This window comes from Alternaria hordeiaustralica (assembly GCF_023758085.1).
Source record: "Alternaria hordeiaustralica strain BMP 2776 chromosome Unknown scaffold_3, whole genome shotgun sequence".
In the NCBI taxonomy this organism is placed as follows: Eukaryota; Fungi; Ascomycota; class Dothideomycetes; order Pleosporales; family Pleosporaceae; genus Alternaria; species Alternaria hordeiaustralica.
The window spans coordinates 334,448-352,846 of NW_026056775.1; the positions used below are offsets into that span (position 1 = coordinate 334,448).

General features: G+C 53.3%; 5 protein-coding genes across 5 annotated transcripts; 4 read left to right on the forward strand and 1 right to left on the reverse strand.

Moving 5' to 3' along the window:
* Positions 1 to 86: 86 nt before the first annotated feature.
* Positions 87 to 1,160, forward strand: J4E84_002281 (uncharacterized protein; the record flags this gene model as incomplete). The annotated part of the gene is made up of 1 exon (XM_049384908.1): positions 87 to 1,160. The coding sequence occupies one exon, from the start codon at positions 87 to 89 to the stop codon at positions 1,158 to 1,160; it is 1,074 nt and encodes a 357-aa protein (XP_049246931.1).
* Positions 1,161 to 2,495: 1,335 nt separating this feature from the next.
* J4E84_002282 (uncharacterized protein) lies at positions 2,496 to 3,836 on the forward strand (the record flags this gene model as incomplete). Its single annotated transcript, XM_049384909.1, has 1 exon — positions 2,496 to 3,836. The coding sequence occupies one exon, from the start codon at positions 2,496 to 2,498 to the stop codon at positions 3,834 to 3,836; it is 1,341 nt and encodes a 446-aa protein (XP_049246932.1).
* A 4,345-nt stretch (positions 3,837 to 8,181) lies between these two features.
* On the forward strand, positions 8,182 to 11,219 carry BST1 (GPI inositol deacylase; the record flags this gene model as incomplete). The annotated part of the gene is made up of 2 exons (XM_049384910.1): positions 8,182 to 8,358; positions 8,406 to 11,219. The coding sequence occupies 2 exons, from the start codon at positions 8,182 to 8,184 to the stop codon at positions 11,217 to 11,219; spliced, it is 2,991 nt and encodes a 996-aa protein (XP_049246933.1).
* Positions 11,220 to 15,835: 4,616 nt separating this feature from the next.
* J4E84_002284 (uncharacterized protein) lies at positions 15,836 to 16,149 on the forward strand (the record flags this gene model as incomplete). The annotated part of the gene is made up of 3 exons (XM_049384911.1): positions 15,836 to 15,850; positions 15,901 to 16,010; positions 16,062 to 16,149. 3 exons carry the CDS (start codon positions 15,836 to 15,838, stop codon positions 16,147 to 16,149), a joined length of 213 nt encoding a protein of 70 aa, XP_049246934.1.
* Positions 16,150 to 16,304: 155 nt separating this feature from the next.
* J4E84_002285 (uncharacterized protein) lies at positions 16,305 to 17,845 on the reverse strand (the record flags this gene model as incomplete). Its single annotated transcript, XM_049384912.1, has 2 exons — positions 16,305 to 17,568; positions 17,643 to 17,845. 2 exons carry the CDS (start codon positions 17,843 to 17,845, stop codon positions 16,305 to 16,307), a joined length of 1,467 nt encoding a protein of 488 aa, XP_049246935.1.
* Positions 17,846 to 18,399: the final 554 nt, after the last annotated feature.

The window sequence follows — 18,399 nt, forward strand, 5'->3', positions numbered from 1 at the left end:
CGGTACCAGCAATAACAGTCACTGCAACTATCGTGGCTTCCTCAGTAACAGAAAGCACGGACCTACGCGACATCCTTGAGGACGCAATGGCAACCACAGGCCAAGTCGAATCATCTGTTCCTGAACTCCAAGCAGCATTTGGTTCAATACTCCTCGCCCGCCCAACACCAGCAGCGCCTACTCCTGCAGAGCCACACTCCTACATCGTGGGACGCGGTTGTTCTGGCAGAGGCATCCCCCCGTGGTCTCTGGACAGGGTTCAGCTACCCAAGTGGACCGGCGCATTCAAGCTGTTCGACTTCCCACGCGAACTTCGAGACAGAATCTTCCACTACGTTGTCTACCGCCCAGAAGGCATATACTACAATGCGCACCGCAATCCAGATCTGAAGGATATCGGGCCGTGCGAAGACGCTATCAACCTTTTCCTCGTTTCCAGACAGGTCTACCATGAGGCGATGCAAGCATTTGGGCGCTCCAACACTATTGCGCTATCTGCCAAGTACAGCCCACGAGAAGGACTTCACAAGCCACTCAGCGGCTTGCTTCGTCTATTCCCTGACCGTGCTGCTGCTACGGCAACGAAGATAAGGCACCTGTACCATGATACGGTACCCCGACCGTATGGAAGGTACGGCATAGCGCCGAGCCATAACAGTCTGTTCGATGGAGGCGATGGTACCGGTCATTTCCGCAAGCGTCAGCAACCTAGAGAGACTTTCCTGGAGATATTGCGGGATGCGCATACCCTCACGCAGCACTTCCCTAAGCTGAGCACCTTCGAAGCGGCTTGGGAGGTCGGCCCTGGTTTTTACGAGTACCCGATACCAGAATGTGTCGTGCGTGACATCGCGACATTCTTATACAAAGGCGGCAGCCATGAAGAGGCTGTAGATATGTGGTTGCATCTCATGAGGGGCTGGGTGCAGGGGGCTAACGTGGTTCCGCTGGCATGCGTCTGGTTTGAGTGCCGAGGATTCGGTGCTGATGGATTCGGTGAGGACATGGATGAAGCTGCGAATGAAGCGTATCAGAAAGTGGTGAAGGAGTTGCAGAATAGGGAGGACATTGAGGCTAGTGGGGCGCTGTGGCTCGAAGAGATGGAGGAAGCGAGCAGGAGCAGGAAGAAGAAGGGCAAGGGAAAGACGGCGCGGAAGTGAACGCCGTCGATACAGACAGGAGCCTGGCTCACTGAAACCAATTGCTAGAACCTATAGAGCAAAGCATGTGTCATACTGATTTCCCAGTGACATCAGCGGGACTGAGAAAGCAACAGGCGATGTCGTTCGAATTCCTTCATCCAAGTCACTTATCAACAACCTCCACTCCTGTAGAGGACATGTTGTTCTCTACTCCACGTACGCTAGGGTAAATCGGCATCGAGCGAGTAACACGATGAGGGGAAGCGTTCGCTTTTGTACTCTTCCGTGAATTATGCGATTCCTTCATTAGTTGAATCTTAACCCACCGCCACTGATAGGAGTATGACCTCTGGTGGGTGGGACCTTCTGCTTGAGGAAAGCATGTTCCGGTCAGCTGTAGGCGCTATGATGGTCGCACAGCATGCTTGCCCCATATCTCGCGAATCCAAGCTCTTTAGTGGCTGAAATCACACTCCTTCATGTACCAAAAGCGGACGCAGCAATAGCGGTGTTCTTGGGGGTGTGAGCTGTTTAGTGCGGAGACGGCCGGGGAACTTCGAATGTGGCTTCTGGGGGCGCGCCTCAATTCAAGTACACAAATCTGGGGATTCAGGGACGCGCAATAAGCCCGAGGAATGTCCTTTTTCTCCGAAGTCATCACGAACGATTGCCGTAGACCCCTATTTGCATGGCGCCAGCGGATCGTTTTCCGTCGGGGAGAGCGAAAAAGGTCTTCCGGGAAAGATCGCAGGCTAGCACCCAACATCGCCTAGCACGGTCTCGTCCGACATCACAGTGCAGCTTCAGGCCCTTCCATTCACGCTTCTCCGCACTACAGAGTCTGACGGATCCGCCAGAACCGACTCACCTCACACACTTCGCACCAGCGGTTTCGCGGGTCCACTTCCCACCCGGCGAACATTCTACCGCCAGCATAAGAACGCTCGTGCTCCCCCGAGATTCCCCAAAGAAAGCCGCGAGTCAATTTTCGACATCCTTAGCCCATGCACGTTTTGAGCTCAGACTACGAAAATTTCCCAGCGGATTGCGATTTCTTGACAACACGAATCAAATCTTTTACCGCCTCTTTTATTCAACGTTTTTTCCCCATCATCATATGCGTAAAGTATATATGTAAACCCGACTGGCCTAGCGACATATACTCTTTCCTGAGCGACAAACTTCCACAGCGACATCTTTTCTTCTCTTGATCATTGACAAGCTTCATTCCATAGCGACACTTCCTGAGCGACTTCTTTGCCCAGCGACTCTACTTCCTGAGCGACATTCCACTGCGACATACCGACCACTTCCTAAGCAATTCAATCGCCAAACACAACAACATTCACCAAGATGTCTTGCACCCAAGCAACTCAACCATTCCGCTTCCTGGATCTGCCCGGAGAAATCAGAAACAACATCTACGACCTACTGCTATGCTCCTGGGAAGATGAACTCGAGCAAGACCCCAGCATGAGCAGCAAGCTGAGCCGCCGCAGCCCAAGCAACCCTTCACCATCGCTCCTCCGCGCCAACAAGCAGATCTACGCCGAAGCGTCAGACTACATGATCAAGCGCAACCAATTCGTTCGCATCACATGCCGAGGTCTGGACTCCCGCAACCTGTTCCTCGGCGAAGGCATCCCCGTCATAACAACCGATGCACGCAAAGTAAGCGTATTCGACGGCCACGTCATGCACATCACGCTATCCAAGCCCGCGTTCACGCCATCGCCATTCCAGTTCTCCGAGTTCGAGATCATGATGCTCCGGTCAGATCTGCCGAAATTATGCGAGCAGCTCGACATCGAAACCGTAATGGCAGATGCGAACTCAACGACCAAAGAACACGCCTCCATCAACGCCACCATCCGCCTCAACTACGCGCAAACCCGTTTCTTCACCCCGAAGATCCAGGAACGTCTCCTAGAGCCCATTGCGACATGTCTGCGCGGCATCCCCAACATGCGCATCTCCGGCTTCGTCGATCCCGCCCTCGCAGACAGCGTGCGCACGCAAGTCGCGCAACCCCGCTGGACAGACCCGGAGTCCACAATCGAAGAGATCGGCACCGGCGTCGACGTCGGGAAGCGCCAATGGCAACAATCCAATTTCTACGCAGCTTCTGAATCCTGGGCCTACGCCATGCGCACCCTCGAGCGCATGCGCCACTCCTCCTCGTGGGCGGGCCTGCAAAAAGCCGGCGGCGAGGATTTCGTTAATAAAACCGCCGATCTCTATTTCACGCTCAACCTCTTCCACGCACAATTCCTGCAAGTCGATATGGCGAACGACGCATCTCAGGGACCCCTTGTGCAGCGCAATGGCCGCGTTGCGATTGGCCATTTGCGCAAGTGCGAAACGGCTGCTGCGCGGTTTGCGCAGCATGCGGGTGCGACGTGGACGCCGAGTAATGCGCAGAGCGCTAAGATGCTGTTCAGGCATGCGAGGTGTTTGAGGTTGATGCGCGATGAGAAGAGTAGTGTTAAGGCGGTTACGTTGATTGAAGAGGCGGCTGCGTTGCAGCCGACGGATTTGGCGATTAGAGTTGAGAAGGATGCTGTGTTGACTTGGGAGGCTGAACTTGAGGAGGCGCGGAGAGTGAGTGCGGAGCAGAACCAGCAGGCACAGCAACTTGAGAGGAGAGGGATTTGGTCGTCCATCTGGGGCGCGGTTGCGGAGCTGGCCTCGTGAGTTTGGTATAGCCTTTCTTGTTTAGTTTTGATACCCAATATCTATTTGTTCTTTGCTGGGCGGGTTTGCCGCCAGCTGTACACATCTTCATGAATGCATCCAACGATGCGTGATTTTGATCTTCGCCGGTAATGCAATAGTTGGGATCTGCGTTGGATGTCGTGTGAGTGCTGATCAGCAGTTGTGGTATCGGACCGCTGTCAGCTGGACAGCTGGTAAATCGCTCATCGGAACATCGAGGTGGTAGACTACAGCTCAGGCAAACACACGGGAAGGTACCTCTGGGGGATAGCGATGACGTCGAAGCCAAACGCATACACAGGCGCGAGCCGGCAGGACTTCCCAGGTTTGACAACAGGTGTATATTGGCACTAACCGCAGTGAACGACTAGCTTGCGACCAGAAGACGAATAAATACCTCCTCTACGTTCTCACTTTCTGTTTCTTCTCATCCGCAACTTGAGCTTCCTGTTTTCAAAAGTGTGGGGCGATCCGCTCCATGAGAAAGAGCAACTCCAAAAACTTAAAGATCACGCCCACATGTCCGCCGCTCTTCCGCGTTCTTGAAAAACTACCAAAACACACTGAATAGATCGTGTATGGCTGGACTTCGACTCTGCTCTTCCCACCAAAATAGGATTCGAAAAGAAGAATGTTCTGAGAGTAGACCACAAAAGCCTCATGACTGTTGGACTTTTCGCTTTCCTCTTTCCACACACGACTGGCTCTACCAAAAGTCTCAAAATCAACTCAAGATTAATGCATGAGTCTACGACATCATGGAAACAAATACACCGATCTTTCTCTGAAATAACATTATCAAGATGCCATGGTGGAGATCTTCTGCGGCTTTCCAGTCATCCAAAAGAAAAAGGCCTGCGTGCTATGTTGTCGCGCTGGGTGGGTGTATAAAGCCATCTTTTGCTACCTGTGGTTTTGTCTTCTTTCATCCTCAAACTTTATACGACTTGACACAAAAGCACAAAAAAAGTGGTTCATGTTGTCCGCTGTCGCCGCTGAAGCTCCCAAAAATCGCTATGCTCTGCGTCATGTCTTCAGCACCAGAAGCATTTTCAATCCAAATGTTGTTCAAAAGATAAAGTTCGGCTCCTTATGTCCTACAAAACTACGGTCTATACGTTCTATGTGCGAGTTGGACTCCTCGTCGTTCAAAATTGTGCAAGATCGGCGCGATGAGGCAAGTACGGAGATTGATTTCGCGAGCCATGGTGTTGCTGTGTACCACCTGGGTCGTATTCAACTACACATCGGCGAGAATGATGTGTTCAAAATTGAAGTCGAGCATGTTCATGGTCTTTCTCCCGTTTCAGACCCTTGGTACGCAACGATTAGTAGCTCTTGCCGCAGCTATCATGGTTTCGCGCTACCAGAGTTCCTGAGTATATATTCTCCTGGTTTCTCACTTCCTTCTACTTCCACTATACAATTTCGAAATGCAATCACCTTTACCAAATAAGATGAAGCAGTTCGCCATGGCGCGCTGAGATTGACAATCTCAAAAATACTTCCCATACTACCCATGATTGCCTCGACTGTGTTTGTCGGAAAAGAAAAACATGGAAAGCCGCACATGTGCGAGAAAGTTTCGCCTCTTCCAGTCTCAAGAATGTCTGTCCAAGGAGCGATGACTGTGGTATCGACCAGGCATAAAACCTCAGCTCATACTGCCTCCTCACTCTTCTACTCCACAAAATCCAGGTTTCGGCTTTCAAAAAGGTACACGGTCCCGAACATGAGAGTGTCTCTGGGGAGAGTAAACTGAATACTCATGGAAAAAAAAATGTCTTCGGTCGTCCGGCTGTTCAAAACTTCTCATCAGGAGCTCGATGTGTGCTTCTCGAGAGCACACCGATTTACACTCTATTACCCAAACTGTAAAGATAGAGACGGCATGATTGAGAGTTCCTGCAAAACTCCTAGCATCCTGCTTCAATTTTCCAAATAGCAGCTCTTTGATCACATGAACGTCTTACCCGGAGGCATGACAGAAAACAGCGCAGATCGCGCCCATGTGTCCGCTGCTCTTTCGGGCTGGGAGTAAGTATATAAACCCAGAGACTTCGTAAGGGTCTTCCTTTGTACACTCACCCGTGGAGTTACACCAAAACCGACAAATATTCGTTAAATGTCTGCTGGTGCGAGTCAAGGACTCTAAAAGGACTGTTCCGCTGTTCGATGATCGAACGTGGTCCTGTCCTGAGTATGTTGTGGTGTGAACTCCCAACCCGCCAGCATGTAGTTAGTACAAATACTCCAGCTTCTTCGCTCTTATTGTTCTCTTCCTTCACAACCTCTCCTCGTTGGCTTCTAAAAACCAAGATGACTCACCTTATGGTGATTCCTGGGAGTAGTAAACCAAAAATGCGACCAAGATGACTCATGTCTGTGGAGGTCTGGAAGTTCAAAACACCCATCGAAATCGTTGTCTGCTTCTCGAGATCAGCACGCCCATTTCAATCTTTTGATTCAAAAAGGGGAAAGAAAAGTCGATGTTCGGGTCGCTGAGAATCTGCAAGATTCCTTTTCTGACTTAGGGCATGTGGGTATATAAGTCTCTGGGATTTCTTCAGTGTGTTCTTCTCTACACTCGATTTGCGATGTGATACTAAAACCTACATAGAAGCTTGGCTATGTTTGTGCGGACGAGTCGAGTGTAACCAAAAGACGCTCAAGGTCATTGATGCTGGGAAGTCGTCCAATTCTTGAGTGTGTGTTGGTCTAATCTGACTGATGTCTGCTTGCCTCGACCTCAAACTGGCGAATCATAAAGACCATCAAAAAAACTTGAGACTGGTGTCATGTCCTCGGATCTGCACTTCTGACCCCTCACCTTCGCGGGGTTGCCACTTCCCTGGTGGTGATGATGCTCAGCAGCAGCTGTAGACGCCAGATGCAGCCACCTCGACGGCGCACCCAAACTGTGGAGCCAATACGGTGATGGCGCAGGATCGTTAGCCTCTCGTGAAGTCGGGTGCTAGCGGGCAGATCCTGATTGCTGGCTCAAGCTTCCGCTACCGCGCTATGTTCCACCACGATGCCAGTTGCATAATGTCATCCATATGTGCATGAGGATGTTGACGTTGCAGACGTGATAGCTACCCGGCGGATTGCATCATGAATGATAGAAAGCAGCTGGTAAGGATTCAATCCATATCGGCTATCCGGCTGTGGCGCGTAAGCGACCGTAGTCTGTCCCGAAGCAGCCATCAGCAACGTACGACGATGTGGTTTTGGTGTAGCCATAACAACATCAGGAAGATGCAGACAAGATCACTGCATACATGCGGCATTTCTGGGTCTTATCGCACAACCGGATGGGCTAGGATGGCGCGCATCGACGGTGTTTTGCAGCGAACCCCGGTAAAGCGTCGTCATTGTTTCGTTGCACTGGCCTCAACCCTGTCGCCAGCCTCGCGACCCGCCAACGCCTCCAACGATTCTGCATCAACACCAGCATGCCAATGTTCAGATAAGGACGGCGCGTCGTCCTAGTACCCCTCGTATCCTTGGACTGCCTGTCTCGCCACTTGAAAGGCTGCCGATCATCCGAGTAAGTCGGATGCGGCGTTGGGTCGCGGTGAGGGCCCTGCGGTGATCCCGTCGCTCGTTACTTCACGATTTACGACTAGACTCGGTTCTCCTTGGCAGCTTGCGACGCCCTTTCCTCAAACACCCAAGCACGCCCGCCGTGCATTTTCTGCACTCAACAAGTCGACGTCGTTTCCATGGGCTCCTACTGCGCTAGCATCGCATTCCAGCGCCCTACCTGAGCCCATTGAGCCCCCACTGTCGCTTCAGACGCTTCCGGAAATTTGCCGACTCACATACTCGCCGAGGAAGGTGCGCTCGACGCTGCACTCCTCTAATATCAACACGGCAGGCACCACTCTCGTTGTACTGCGGCCTCCACCCATAGATGCGACTGCGCTCCTCCCCAGACCGAAGCCCCGAGCATAGCCATCCCGAATCGACTGCCGACAATTCACCCGCACCACTTCCGGAACATGTGGATAGACTCGACGCTCAGACTGAAGGATTGCTAGTGAATGCGCAGGGCGGGGTGAAAGAGAACTGGCCCAGGAACCACACAGACGTGCCTTCACAACGAATGGCGGCCAACCCTCTCGCTATATCCGATTCTCTTACCACCGCACGATCACCCATGGCGCACCCAAAAGCAGACTCCACCATGGGCGCTTTAGTGAAAGACAGCCCACCGCACACGATGGTCGCGGACCACAACAAGAAATGGCGCCACCGGCTTCGCTCTCCGTGGGCATGTTCGCCCTGCACTCTCTTGACGACATTGGCGGCCTTTGTTGCCATGTTCCTCATGGCCCAGTCATTCTTGACGCGGCAATTAGACGTCAAAGGCTGTGGCATGTCCTACATGCGGCCCAGCTATAAGAGATACAACGACTTCGACACCGAACACACGCGCTTCGCAAGCAAATACTCGCTGTATCTATACCGGGAAGGTAGCTTGGATGAGGATACCAGGGCATGTGCTTCGTCTCGTGCGAAGTGAGAAATGCTGACATCATACAGGTCAAGGGCGTGCCAGTGCTCTTCGTCCCTGGAAATGCTGGGAGCTACAAACAAGTACGCTCCCTCGCCGCCGAAGCCGCGTACCACTACCACAACACCGTCCAACACGATGCCGACGCCGGCCAGGCAGGGAAGAGACCACTCGACTTCTTCTCGGTCGACTTCAACGAAGATATCACGGCGTTCCACGGCCAAACTTTGCTCGACCAGGCCGAATACCTCAACGATGCCATCACATACATATTATCCCTATACCACACCCCGGGCAAGTTTTTGCGCGACTCTAGCTTGCCCGACCCAACTTCGGTCATTGTTGTCGGGCATTCCATGGGTGGTGTGGTCGCGCGTACCATGCTCACCATGCCCAACTACCAGGCCAACTCGATAAACACCATTATAACGCTCGCCGCGCCGCATGCCCGGCCGCCAGTGTCTTTTGATGGAGATATTGTCCGCACCTACAAGGGTATCAATGAATACTGGAGAAACGCATACTCGCAGAAATGGGCCATCGACAATCCGCTTTGGCACGTCACGCTCATCTCGATAGCAGGAGGAAGCTTGGACACTATGATCTCTTCCGATTACGCCAGCATCGAGTCACTGGTACCTGAAACCCACGGGTTCACCGTCTTTTCCACGTCGATGCCGAATGTCTGGACTGGCATTGATCACCTGGCGATCACTTGGTGTGACCAGCATAGGAAGGCTGTTGTCCGTGCTTTGTACGAGGTCATCGATGTGTCACGCGCGACGCAGACTGTACCACGGGCTGAACGTATGCGCGGGTTTAAGAGGTGGTTCTTGACAGGCTTGGAAGATATTGCTGAAAAGACACTCCCCCAGAAAGAGGCCAAAACACTCCTCACTCTCGAGGAGAACAGCGCCATCATCGCAGAAGGTGAAAAGCTGGTGCTCAGAAGTCTTGGGAAGTCCAAGCAACGGCCAAATGCACACCTCATCCCGGTGCCGCCCCAAGCTGCGGGTAGGAAGTTTACGCTTCTTACCAACGAACAACTGGACCATCCTGGAGATCATGGCCTACTTGAGGTGCTGTTCTGCAGCGTGTTTCCATCGCAACCTGGTCAATCGACGACGCTGTTCTCTATGAACATGGATCTCTCGGGTGATAGTGTCGGCGCCACACGACTTGCCTGCAAGAATGCTGCGTCGGACGTGATCGCCCTCCCTGCATCAACGCGCCACTCTACCTACCCCTTCAAGATGGACGAACGACCATTCTCCTACCTCCAATACGACATCGAAGATCTCGCAGAGCATCAGTTCGTGGCCGTGGTCGACAAGGCTGGAGAGCGTAGCACAGGCTGGGTAGTTGCCGAATTCAGCGCCGCCTCTGACTCTCAGATCACCGTTGATATGGGCTTGCAGCACCTTTTGACGACTGGACTGTCTCTCAGACTTCCAGCTCAACGTCCATTGGTGACAGACATCAAGATCCCGGCCCTACACTCCGCACTCCTAGCCTACAACATCCACATCGGCAAGCAGTCTTGTGATGCTGGAGAGCTCTTCGCTCCTCTACTGCGGCAGTATGTTACCGAAATCTACGAAAGCAAGTTCTTCGTCAACGTCAAGGATGCTAGCATCAACCTCCATGGTGTGTCGCCATACATGCCACCTGCTCTCCACGCCAAACAGCCCTCCAATGGACTATCGCTACAGATCTGGTCTGACCCGACTTGCGACAGCAGTGTAGAAATCAACCTGAATGTGGACATCCTGGGCAGTTTCGGAAAGCTGTGGATGCGCTACCGTATTGTTTTCGCTGCGTTCCCACTGCTGGTCGTCGCTCTAGTTCTGCGCCAACAGTTCAGAACGTACGACAATACTGGTGTCTTCATGAGCTTTACGCAGGGGCTCAATGAGTGCTTGAAGAGCTCGCTGCCACTAGCCCTTTCCGCGCTTACATTTCTGTCGATTACTCTAGCAGGTGCCCAACACCAATCGAAACAATGGTCTCTGGGTGGTAAGACCACTAACACGACATCACTGCTGCACACTGCAAGCAACGAATTGCTTCTCGGCTCGGACGACACCTTCTTCTGGTTCCTTGTTCCACTATTCGGTCTGATGTGCATCGGAGTTTGTGTGGCAATCAACTACATTGTACTGCTGTTGGAACTCCTGTTCGCCTTCTTGTACTCTGTTGTCATATCTGCCAGACTTCGGAGAGATGAAGCAAAGAGATCGCCATCAGCCTTTGCCGTGACATCAAATCGACAGCGCGTAATCACCACGTTGATCCTGCTGTCACTGGTCTCGACAGTGATACCGTATCACTTCGCTTACGTTGTGCTCTGCCTGGTGCAGCTCGCAACTAGCGTCCGCGCCTACCGATTGGCGACAGAATCCAGTCTCGACTCAAACTACAACTTCTACAATTACGCCCACTCGATCTTCATCCTGATGCTCTGGATACTGCCCATCAATCTTCCGGTGCTGGTGGTCTGGATACGCAACCTCGCAGTACACTGGATGACACCCTTCTCGTCGCACCACAACATCCTCTCCATCATGCCCTTCATCCTGCTCGTCGAAACACTCAGCACCGGCCGCATGGTCCCTCGCGCGGAATTCCGCGTCTCGATCCTCACAAACATCCTGCTCTTCTCCATCGGCGCATATGCCGCTGTCTATGGCGTCACCTACGCCTACGTTCTACACCACCTAGCCAACATACTATGTGCCTGGCTCGTCGCAATTCACTTCGACCCATCAACCTGGTCATCAAGAAGAACAAGCACCCCCATAGAAAGCAGAACGCCCGATAGCGAGACGAAGAAACGACCATGACAGCAGCGGTAGTCGCAAATTTCAATTCTCCCTCAATAATCCTTTTTCGGCGTTCAATACCCCACTTTTCATCTTCTTCGTTCTCTCTCTCTCACACATTGCATGTCCGGGTTGCTACTCCAGCTGGCGTTTTATATCTCACGGCATTAGCATTTTTGCAAGGAGCATGTATAGCTTCTGTTTTGGTTGTTTTTTCTACTAGATGATTGCGTTGCATACGGGCGGCGCATATGACTTGTTTCTCCAATGGCATGGGTTGTTTGGCCCACGGGGTCGTACTAGAAGATCTTGATGGGAAGACAGCAGCGCAATATGTGGTGGTGTATAGCATTGCGCATATGTAGGCAGAATAGTTAATCTGGTGAAGCGATGAGGCTTCGGGGACTATATTGTGTAATGGCGGATGCTACAATAAGAAGATCAAGTCTCACCACGATACCCTGTTGAGATCATCATGCTAGTGAGATATGTCAGTGCATGCACGAAACAGAACCTCGTCGGAGTTGAACGAGCAAATGATGTTTTCAACTACAATACCATATCTAAACGCCACAAAATGCTACTGCACCATCTTTTCCAAAAAAAAAAAGGTTCATCATCTACCTCCTCCTCTTCCCCCCACCCCCGCCATCCTCCCCAGAATGACTCCTCTTCTTCCCCTCCCTCGCCCAATACTCCTGCTTCTCCCTCTTCTCGCGCTCCGCCCTCTTCTCCGCATTCTCCGCCACCTTCTTCTTATACGGATCCTTGCGCTCCTCCTGCTTCTTCCTCCTCTTCTCCACTTTATCATTCCTTATCGCAACAACCTGGTCCATCAGCCTCCTTGCCTTCTTCTCCTCGCCGCCCACCACCACAGCGCGTTTCTGCATGTACGTCTGTTTCTTCTGCGGTTTCACGGTCGCGATCTGCGATTTAAACGGCAGGTCTGCGGCGAGTTTGCGGGGGACGCGCAGGGGGTTGAAGACGCGGGTGGGGCGGTCGATGGGGCGGTAGGCGGAGTTTTTCTCGGAGGGCGTGGCGATGCCGTTTTCGTAGCGGACGAGGCCGGTTAGGCGCATGCCGGTCCAGGATGTGGACTCGCCGTCCTGGCTGGGCAGGGCGGGGTTGAGCAGGTTGGTGACGGTGTTGTAGAAGCGGCGGGGCTTGATGGGGTACCACGCCCTGAGGAACACGATGTCGCTCATGAGGATCTTGTCTTCAAACGTCGCACGGAAGTTTCCTTCGGGTTTGGAGAGGGCGCGCTTGATCTGCCCGCGGACACCTGACACAGTGCGTATGCTTGCGCCTTCGAACTTTGCGATTTCGAGACTGGATTTGAACATGTCTTTTACGAAAGCGGTGTTTTTGAAGATCTTGTAGGGGTGGCCGGTTAGTTTTAGCTTCTTGACAATTTCGGTGGATTCGTCGACGTTGAGGACGACGCCCGTGGCTGCGATGCGGAAACCGGGGGTTTTGTTGGAGAGGGATTGGATGCAGACGAAGCCGGTGTTTGGGGCGACGAGGGGGCCGTAGAAGGTGCCGAAACAATGCATGTGTTCGGGTGTGTATTTTAGCATGCGGTTCCTCGTTCGTGAATCGGAGATGCTGTAGATGGGCGTCGTCTGGAAACGTCTCCAGCCCAACGAGAAGATGAGGGGGTCGTTCGTCTTGAGAATCTTCTTATGCCATCTGTGGCGCTTGATGCGGATCTGGACGAAGCCGAAGCGCTCTTCAGTTGGCGTCAGACCACCGATGAGAACGGGGAATCGGGGGTTGAAGTGTGCGGAGAACTCGTAAGGTACGTTTTCGAGCACTATGCGAGCGTATGTTCCCGCCTTGTGGCCTTCAACCTGAACACGAGATATCTCATCCAGTTGATCGAATTCGGCGCGGTTGATGTCCAGTTGCTTCTGAATCATGGCCTTTTGTGCGTCGTACCAATCGTCTTCACCAAACTCTTCTTCACCACCACCCTCTTTTCTTGCATCAGCCTTATCGTTCATAAAGCCTTCGCGATCTTCCTCCTCGAACCGAAGCTTCAACTCCTCCTTTCGCCGAGCGTTCTTTTCGCGCTCTGCTTCGATGTCGTTTGTTTCGGCTTCAGCCCCAGTGTTCTCAGTCTCACCACCGTGCTTCTCGCCCGTCTCCAAATCCTCAAACTCGCCGTCACCCTCGTCGTCTTCGTCGAAGCCTTCAAAGTCGTCATTATCTTCGTCGTCGTCACCACCCTTGCCATTCATATGACCAGTAGCAAAGCGACCCATGAGAGCCTCGACGTTGTCCTCGTCTTCCCATTTCTCAGCCAGTTCTTCGTAGTTGTATTTTGGAATGTAACGGTCCTCAGCGTTGGCAGCATCATCAGCTGTCCTCTTGTTGAAGAAGCCATCATCCTCGTCACCCTCCTCCTCAATATCCTCCTCCTCATCATCGCATCTCCACTTCTTGAGGACCTCTCCCGGCGCTAGATCCATATTGTACATCATCTTCGCCAGGTCTGTGACGCGGTACGGTCGTTTCCGTCCGTGTAGTTTCGCAGCATTCTCTCGGAGATTTGCCTTCCACCGTGCGCCATCTTCAGCTTCATCAGAGTCCGAGTCTTGAGAATCAAGATCGCCCTCTTCGAGATCCTCCAGATCATGTTCATCGCCAGATATTGAGCCGAGATCGGAGTCACTGTCCGCGAACGCTACGTCCTCGGCAGTGTCCGCCTCCTTCTCTTTGCGCGAGACCTTGAGCTTGCCGTTCGGTGGGCCGTTGGTGTCCAGGAATCCGGTATCGTCTTCGTCGTCGTCAGCATCGCTGTGGTCCTGCTGCAGCTCCTCGTCGTCGCTGTCGATGCCATCGAGATCCTCATCGTCGACCTCTTCAGCGTCTGCTGCCCTAGCCGTGCGCTGAGACCGTCGACCCGTATCCGCAGTATCGTCCTCGAGGGTCTTGTTGTCAACGACGTCGCCATCCTTGAACAGCCTAAAGTTGCCGTCGTCTTCACCAAGCAGTTTTCGTCCGCCCTGCAGTCCAATCATCATCTGCTCGCCCAGACCTTTCTCAGAGTAATCCGCCTCGGGATCAAACGTGGCAGTCTTGACGTCGATGTAAACAGCGTCCTTGTCGACAAGCACACCACCAACATCCGACATTGGCGCATACAGAATCTTCTGCTTCTCGCCCAATCTTGTGCGCTTCTTCTTTCCCGAAGCCTTCTCCACTGCCTTCTCCGCAAACGGTGTCGGACATGGGTCGGGTAGCGCTTCCGTCGCAGTGACTGTCAGATCTCCAACACCCGGTATGTGTACTCTCGACGACCCAGCGGGAAAGTTCGTGCCGCGCAGATATCCGTACAGCGCTATCGTGCGATCGCATTTAGGGTTCTGCTCGATATCGGTCGGAGGCGTAATATCCAGGAACCTATCCGCCAAGCAGTACGGATGAGAATTCCTCCACACCAACGGTCTGGGATTCTTCATGACGCTCAGAAACCTCGAGAGGTTCATAATCTCCCTATCTGGGTATCGTCCATTGACCACACCACTGAGGTAGAAGAGTTTCGCGCCCTGGTATAATTCGCTCCAGAACCTGTGCTTGAGCCTCTTCTTCTGCAGCTTGAGCGTTTCCTGTTTCCGGAAGAGGTCCAAATGTGTGAGGATACCGAAGACGTTTCCGGGCATACCGCTTGCGCTCAGGACGTTCAGGAACTCCATGGTCTCCATTTCGAAGCCGTAGTTGCCGTCAATCATCAGCAGCACTATGTCCACCACCTTTGCGATGTCGATCATGCTGGCGAGCGAGTCGGCGGGACATTCTAGGAACGTGAGGCGGCGGCGCTTCGAGGTGACGACTGTGAGGGGGCCCGTGGGCGTGGAGAGGGTCTGTTTGGTGTACCGTCTGATTAAGCTCTTGATGAGAGTAGTCTTGCCGACACCGGGAGGGCCGACGACGCCGACAATGATGGGAGGTGCTTCTTCGGGAAGACGGTCGACGAGCGGGACGTGGAGGCGCTTTTCTTTGACCTGGAAATATTAGCCAGAGTGGCACACAGCTTCGACTCTTACATACTTCAGTAGAGCGCGCAGCATTCCGCTTCAATTTTCCCGGCGCTGAGAATGCGAAAGCCTTGGGGTTCTTGTCGCCCGTATGCGGTTTCTTCTCCTTCTTCGGCCTATGCGGCCTATTACTCTGTGCGTCCGCCATATCTGCTGGTATTCGTATCTCACTCTCAGACTCCGGTGGAAGTCGTCAGAGTGGCGTGTTGGGTGTCGACTCGTCGCGCGCAAAGTCAAAGATCAAGCGGCAAGCAACTTCGCGATCCCAACTTTTTCGGCGCTAGTCCAGCCGCTAAGGCCGCAGCTGCAGGGATGGGCTTATCGATAAGACCGCGCGCCTCCCACGTACGGGTGGTGGGGCAGCATGTCTCACATGGCGCTGAGGGTGGGCATAGTCTGGACAGCGCACGTCATCGTCAGACCAAGCCTATCCAAGGCTCTAGACTGCTTGTTGACAGGGCCCGACGGAGAGATAGCTGAGGTATATAAGCCACGGACACGCTTTGACCTTGCTGCATCAACACCACAACACTGCAACTCAGCTTCACTAAACTACCCCTCAACCTAAACCAGCAAACCTCACTACCAAGTCTCAACATGCCTGCATTCATGGTGAGTCCTCCCAACTACACTGTAGTCTGTCCCATGCTAACGAACCCAAGGTCACCCTCAAGGACTCCGCTCCCAAGGAGGAGCTCGACAAGGCCAAGCAGCACGTCACCGACCAGGGCGGCAAGATCACCAACGAGTTCACTCTGATCAAGGGCTTCAGGTACGCGTCTCACCACCCAAACTTCCCCGCAGTAATACTGACACACCACAGCGCCGAGATACCCGACGACGTGGTCACCACCCTCTCGTCCAACGAGCACGTCAACGTCGAGGCGGACGGAGAGGTGAAGACACAATAGAGCCACTACACGACCGCCGCTGATGGGTGCACAAAGATCAAGATGTGATGCGATGAGCGGAAGCAGGGCATGATGCATGAGCATATGATTTCATGGGTATATAACGATAATCAACGGCTTTACCGACAACATGACGTCGTCTCGCTGTGATTCCTTCATCTCTGCCTCCTTGCGTCTTCCCTAGCCTCCTGTACGGTGTCTACTCTGCCCACTCCTCTTAAGCTGAGGTACACGTCGGTACCCCACCCCCACAGACTCTGTACTGCAATACCTCCGCCGAAGTATTCCGCATAGGCTCTTCCCAACGGCAGTCCGTATCCCAGTCCCGCTAGGCTGTTCACTCCATCGCCTCCTGCCCCTGAGAAGGCGTTCAGCGCATCCATGCCGGTGGCTGAATTGCTACCACCGGAGAGGGTGGTAGTCGCCTGCGCGTCGTTGAAAGTTGTGAAGCTGTAGTCCCAGATGTGTGAGAGGTTATCGGGGGAAATGCCGCCGCCTCGGTCTCGAATCCGTATCGTTACACCGGGTGTGCTGTGTTTGAGCGGGAGGATGTTCGAGTCGGAGGGCGGGGATGTAGGCGAGCTGTTGCCTGTAAAGCGCTGTGAGGCCTGATCGACATTGCCCTGGTCCTCATTGTCAACCTTCTTGTTACGAATGTCTTCTGAGCTCCCGCTGCTTGCGTCTTCAGGCAGGAGTTCTGGAAGCGGGGCAATTGTAACCTCGATGGGTTCGCGCTCCATGCCGCTTTCCACCGTCGCGCGGAACGCGTTCTTGAGCAACTCCGTAATGATGTATTCGAGATGAACGGGTATGTGCGCGAATTCGTAATCGGGTTCGCCGTTGATGACAATAGTCGGTCGGACGCCGTATTTCAGCTCGCAGATCTCGCCCACCACATTCGCGCAGTGGTCTACTATCCTCGCCGGCCTGAGTCTTGTGTCGATGACGCCGATATATCCTGGGCTCTCGTCCACTTCATGCATCATCTCGCAATGCGGCTGACTGGAAAAGTGCAGCGAGAGATGCTGTTCCGCAATCAACCTTGTGCCTATCCGCGCGCGCAGATGCTCATCCAGGAACCGCGTCACGTCCTTTGGACTAATGTATTTCCTAGCCTCCAGAAAGCCTCTCGCCAGTATGCTGATTGTGTTGGCATGAGTCTGTACCAAGTCCGCCATGACCTCTGTGAATTTGACTTCCTCCTCCAGCGTCTTTATCTCCTGCTCAGCCCATGGTAGCAGCGTCGACAGGCTGTGCATGTAATTCGAGTGGATCTTGGAGACATGAGGATTGGAAACGACGATGAACGGGAGGTTGCGGAGCGATTGTATGCGGTGCGCGAGGCGGGCGGGGAGGATGGAGAGGGTGAAGTTTGCCGACGTGAGGAGTTGTTGGGTCGTCAGCGGCGGTCTTCCGTGTCTGTTGCGCACGCGACAGCGTTAGCCAGGGTCCTCGGCAGATGCATTGGGAAAGACAGGTCTGACAACACTCACTTGACGAGATCGGCGAGTGTCAACGGGTGTAACGGTAAGCTCGCCAAATGCGATATGTCGTTGTCGGTAACCGTCTTGGTGTGCAGCTTTCGGTAGTAGCTTCCTCTTGCGAACAGCGCGCTGCTTGCTCTCCTCACCGTGCGCGGGCAGCATAGTCGTATCATCTGCGACTGTATGATGAGCGGCCGCTGGACTTGCGCCATGGTACTGTATCGCAGGACTCTGCCACAGGGTCCGCGTCGGCTGGTGCTAAAATGACTCCTCGATCGTGTGAAGAGCTGAATGTGTGACTGCTAATTGAATAGAGTCATGGACATTCTTAGTGGGAACTGCAAAGGCTAAAATCCGTTCGGCATTATGGAATGCGGCTGCCGTCTGGAGTAGGTTCGGACGCGCAAGATTCCATTCCAACGGGAACAATTGAGTTGTGGGGGAAGCTTCACCAAGCTCACCTGGGCGTGCGGGATCCGAGCTAGCGGTGTGAGGCTGATGTCATTCGTGCACATCCCACGCTCGAGGATCAACACGACATGTCGTTTTGGTCATTGACACCTCACCCTGTGACATGCACCAGATGCCCCCACGGTCCGGAAACTGAACAACGTTGAAGTTCGACAGGTTTCAGCCATGCCAGAGTCAGCATCATGAGAGTGGATGATCAGAGATCGGGTGAACATCTCAGCACAAGACATTTGGTGAAGAAGATGTAATATTGATTGGTATATCAAGAGATCTATATCAACCCTCCTAGAACCCC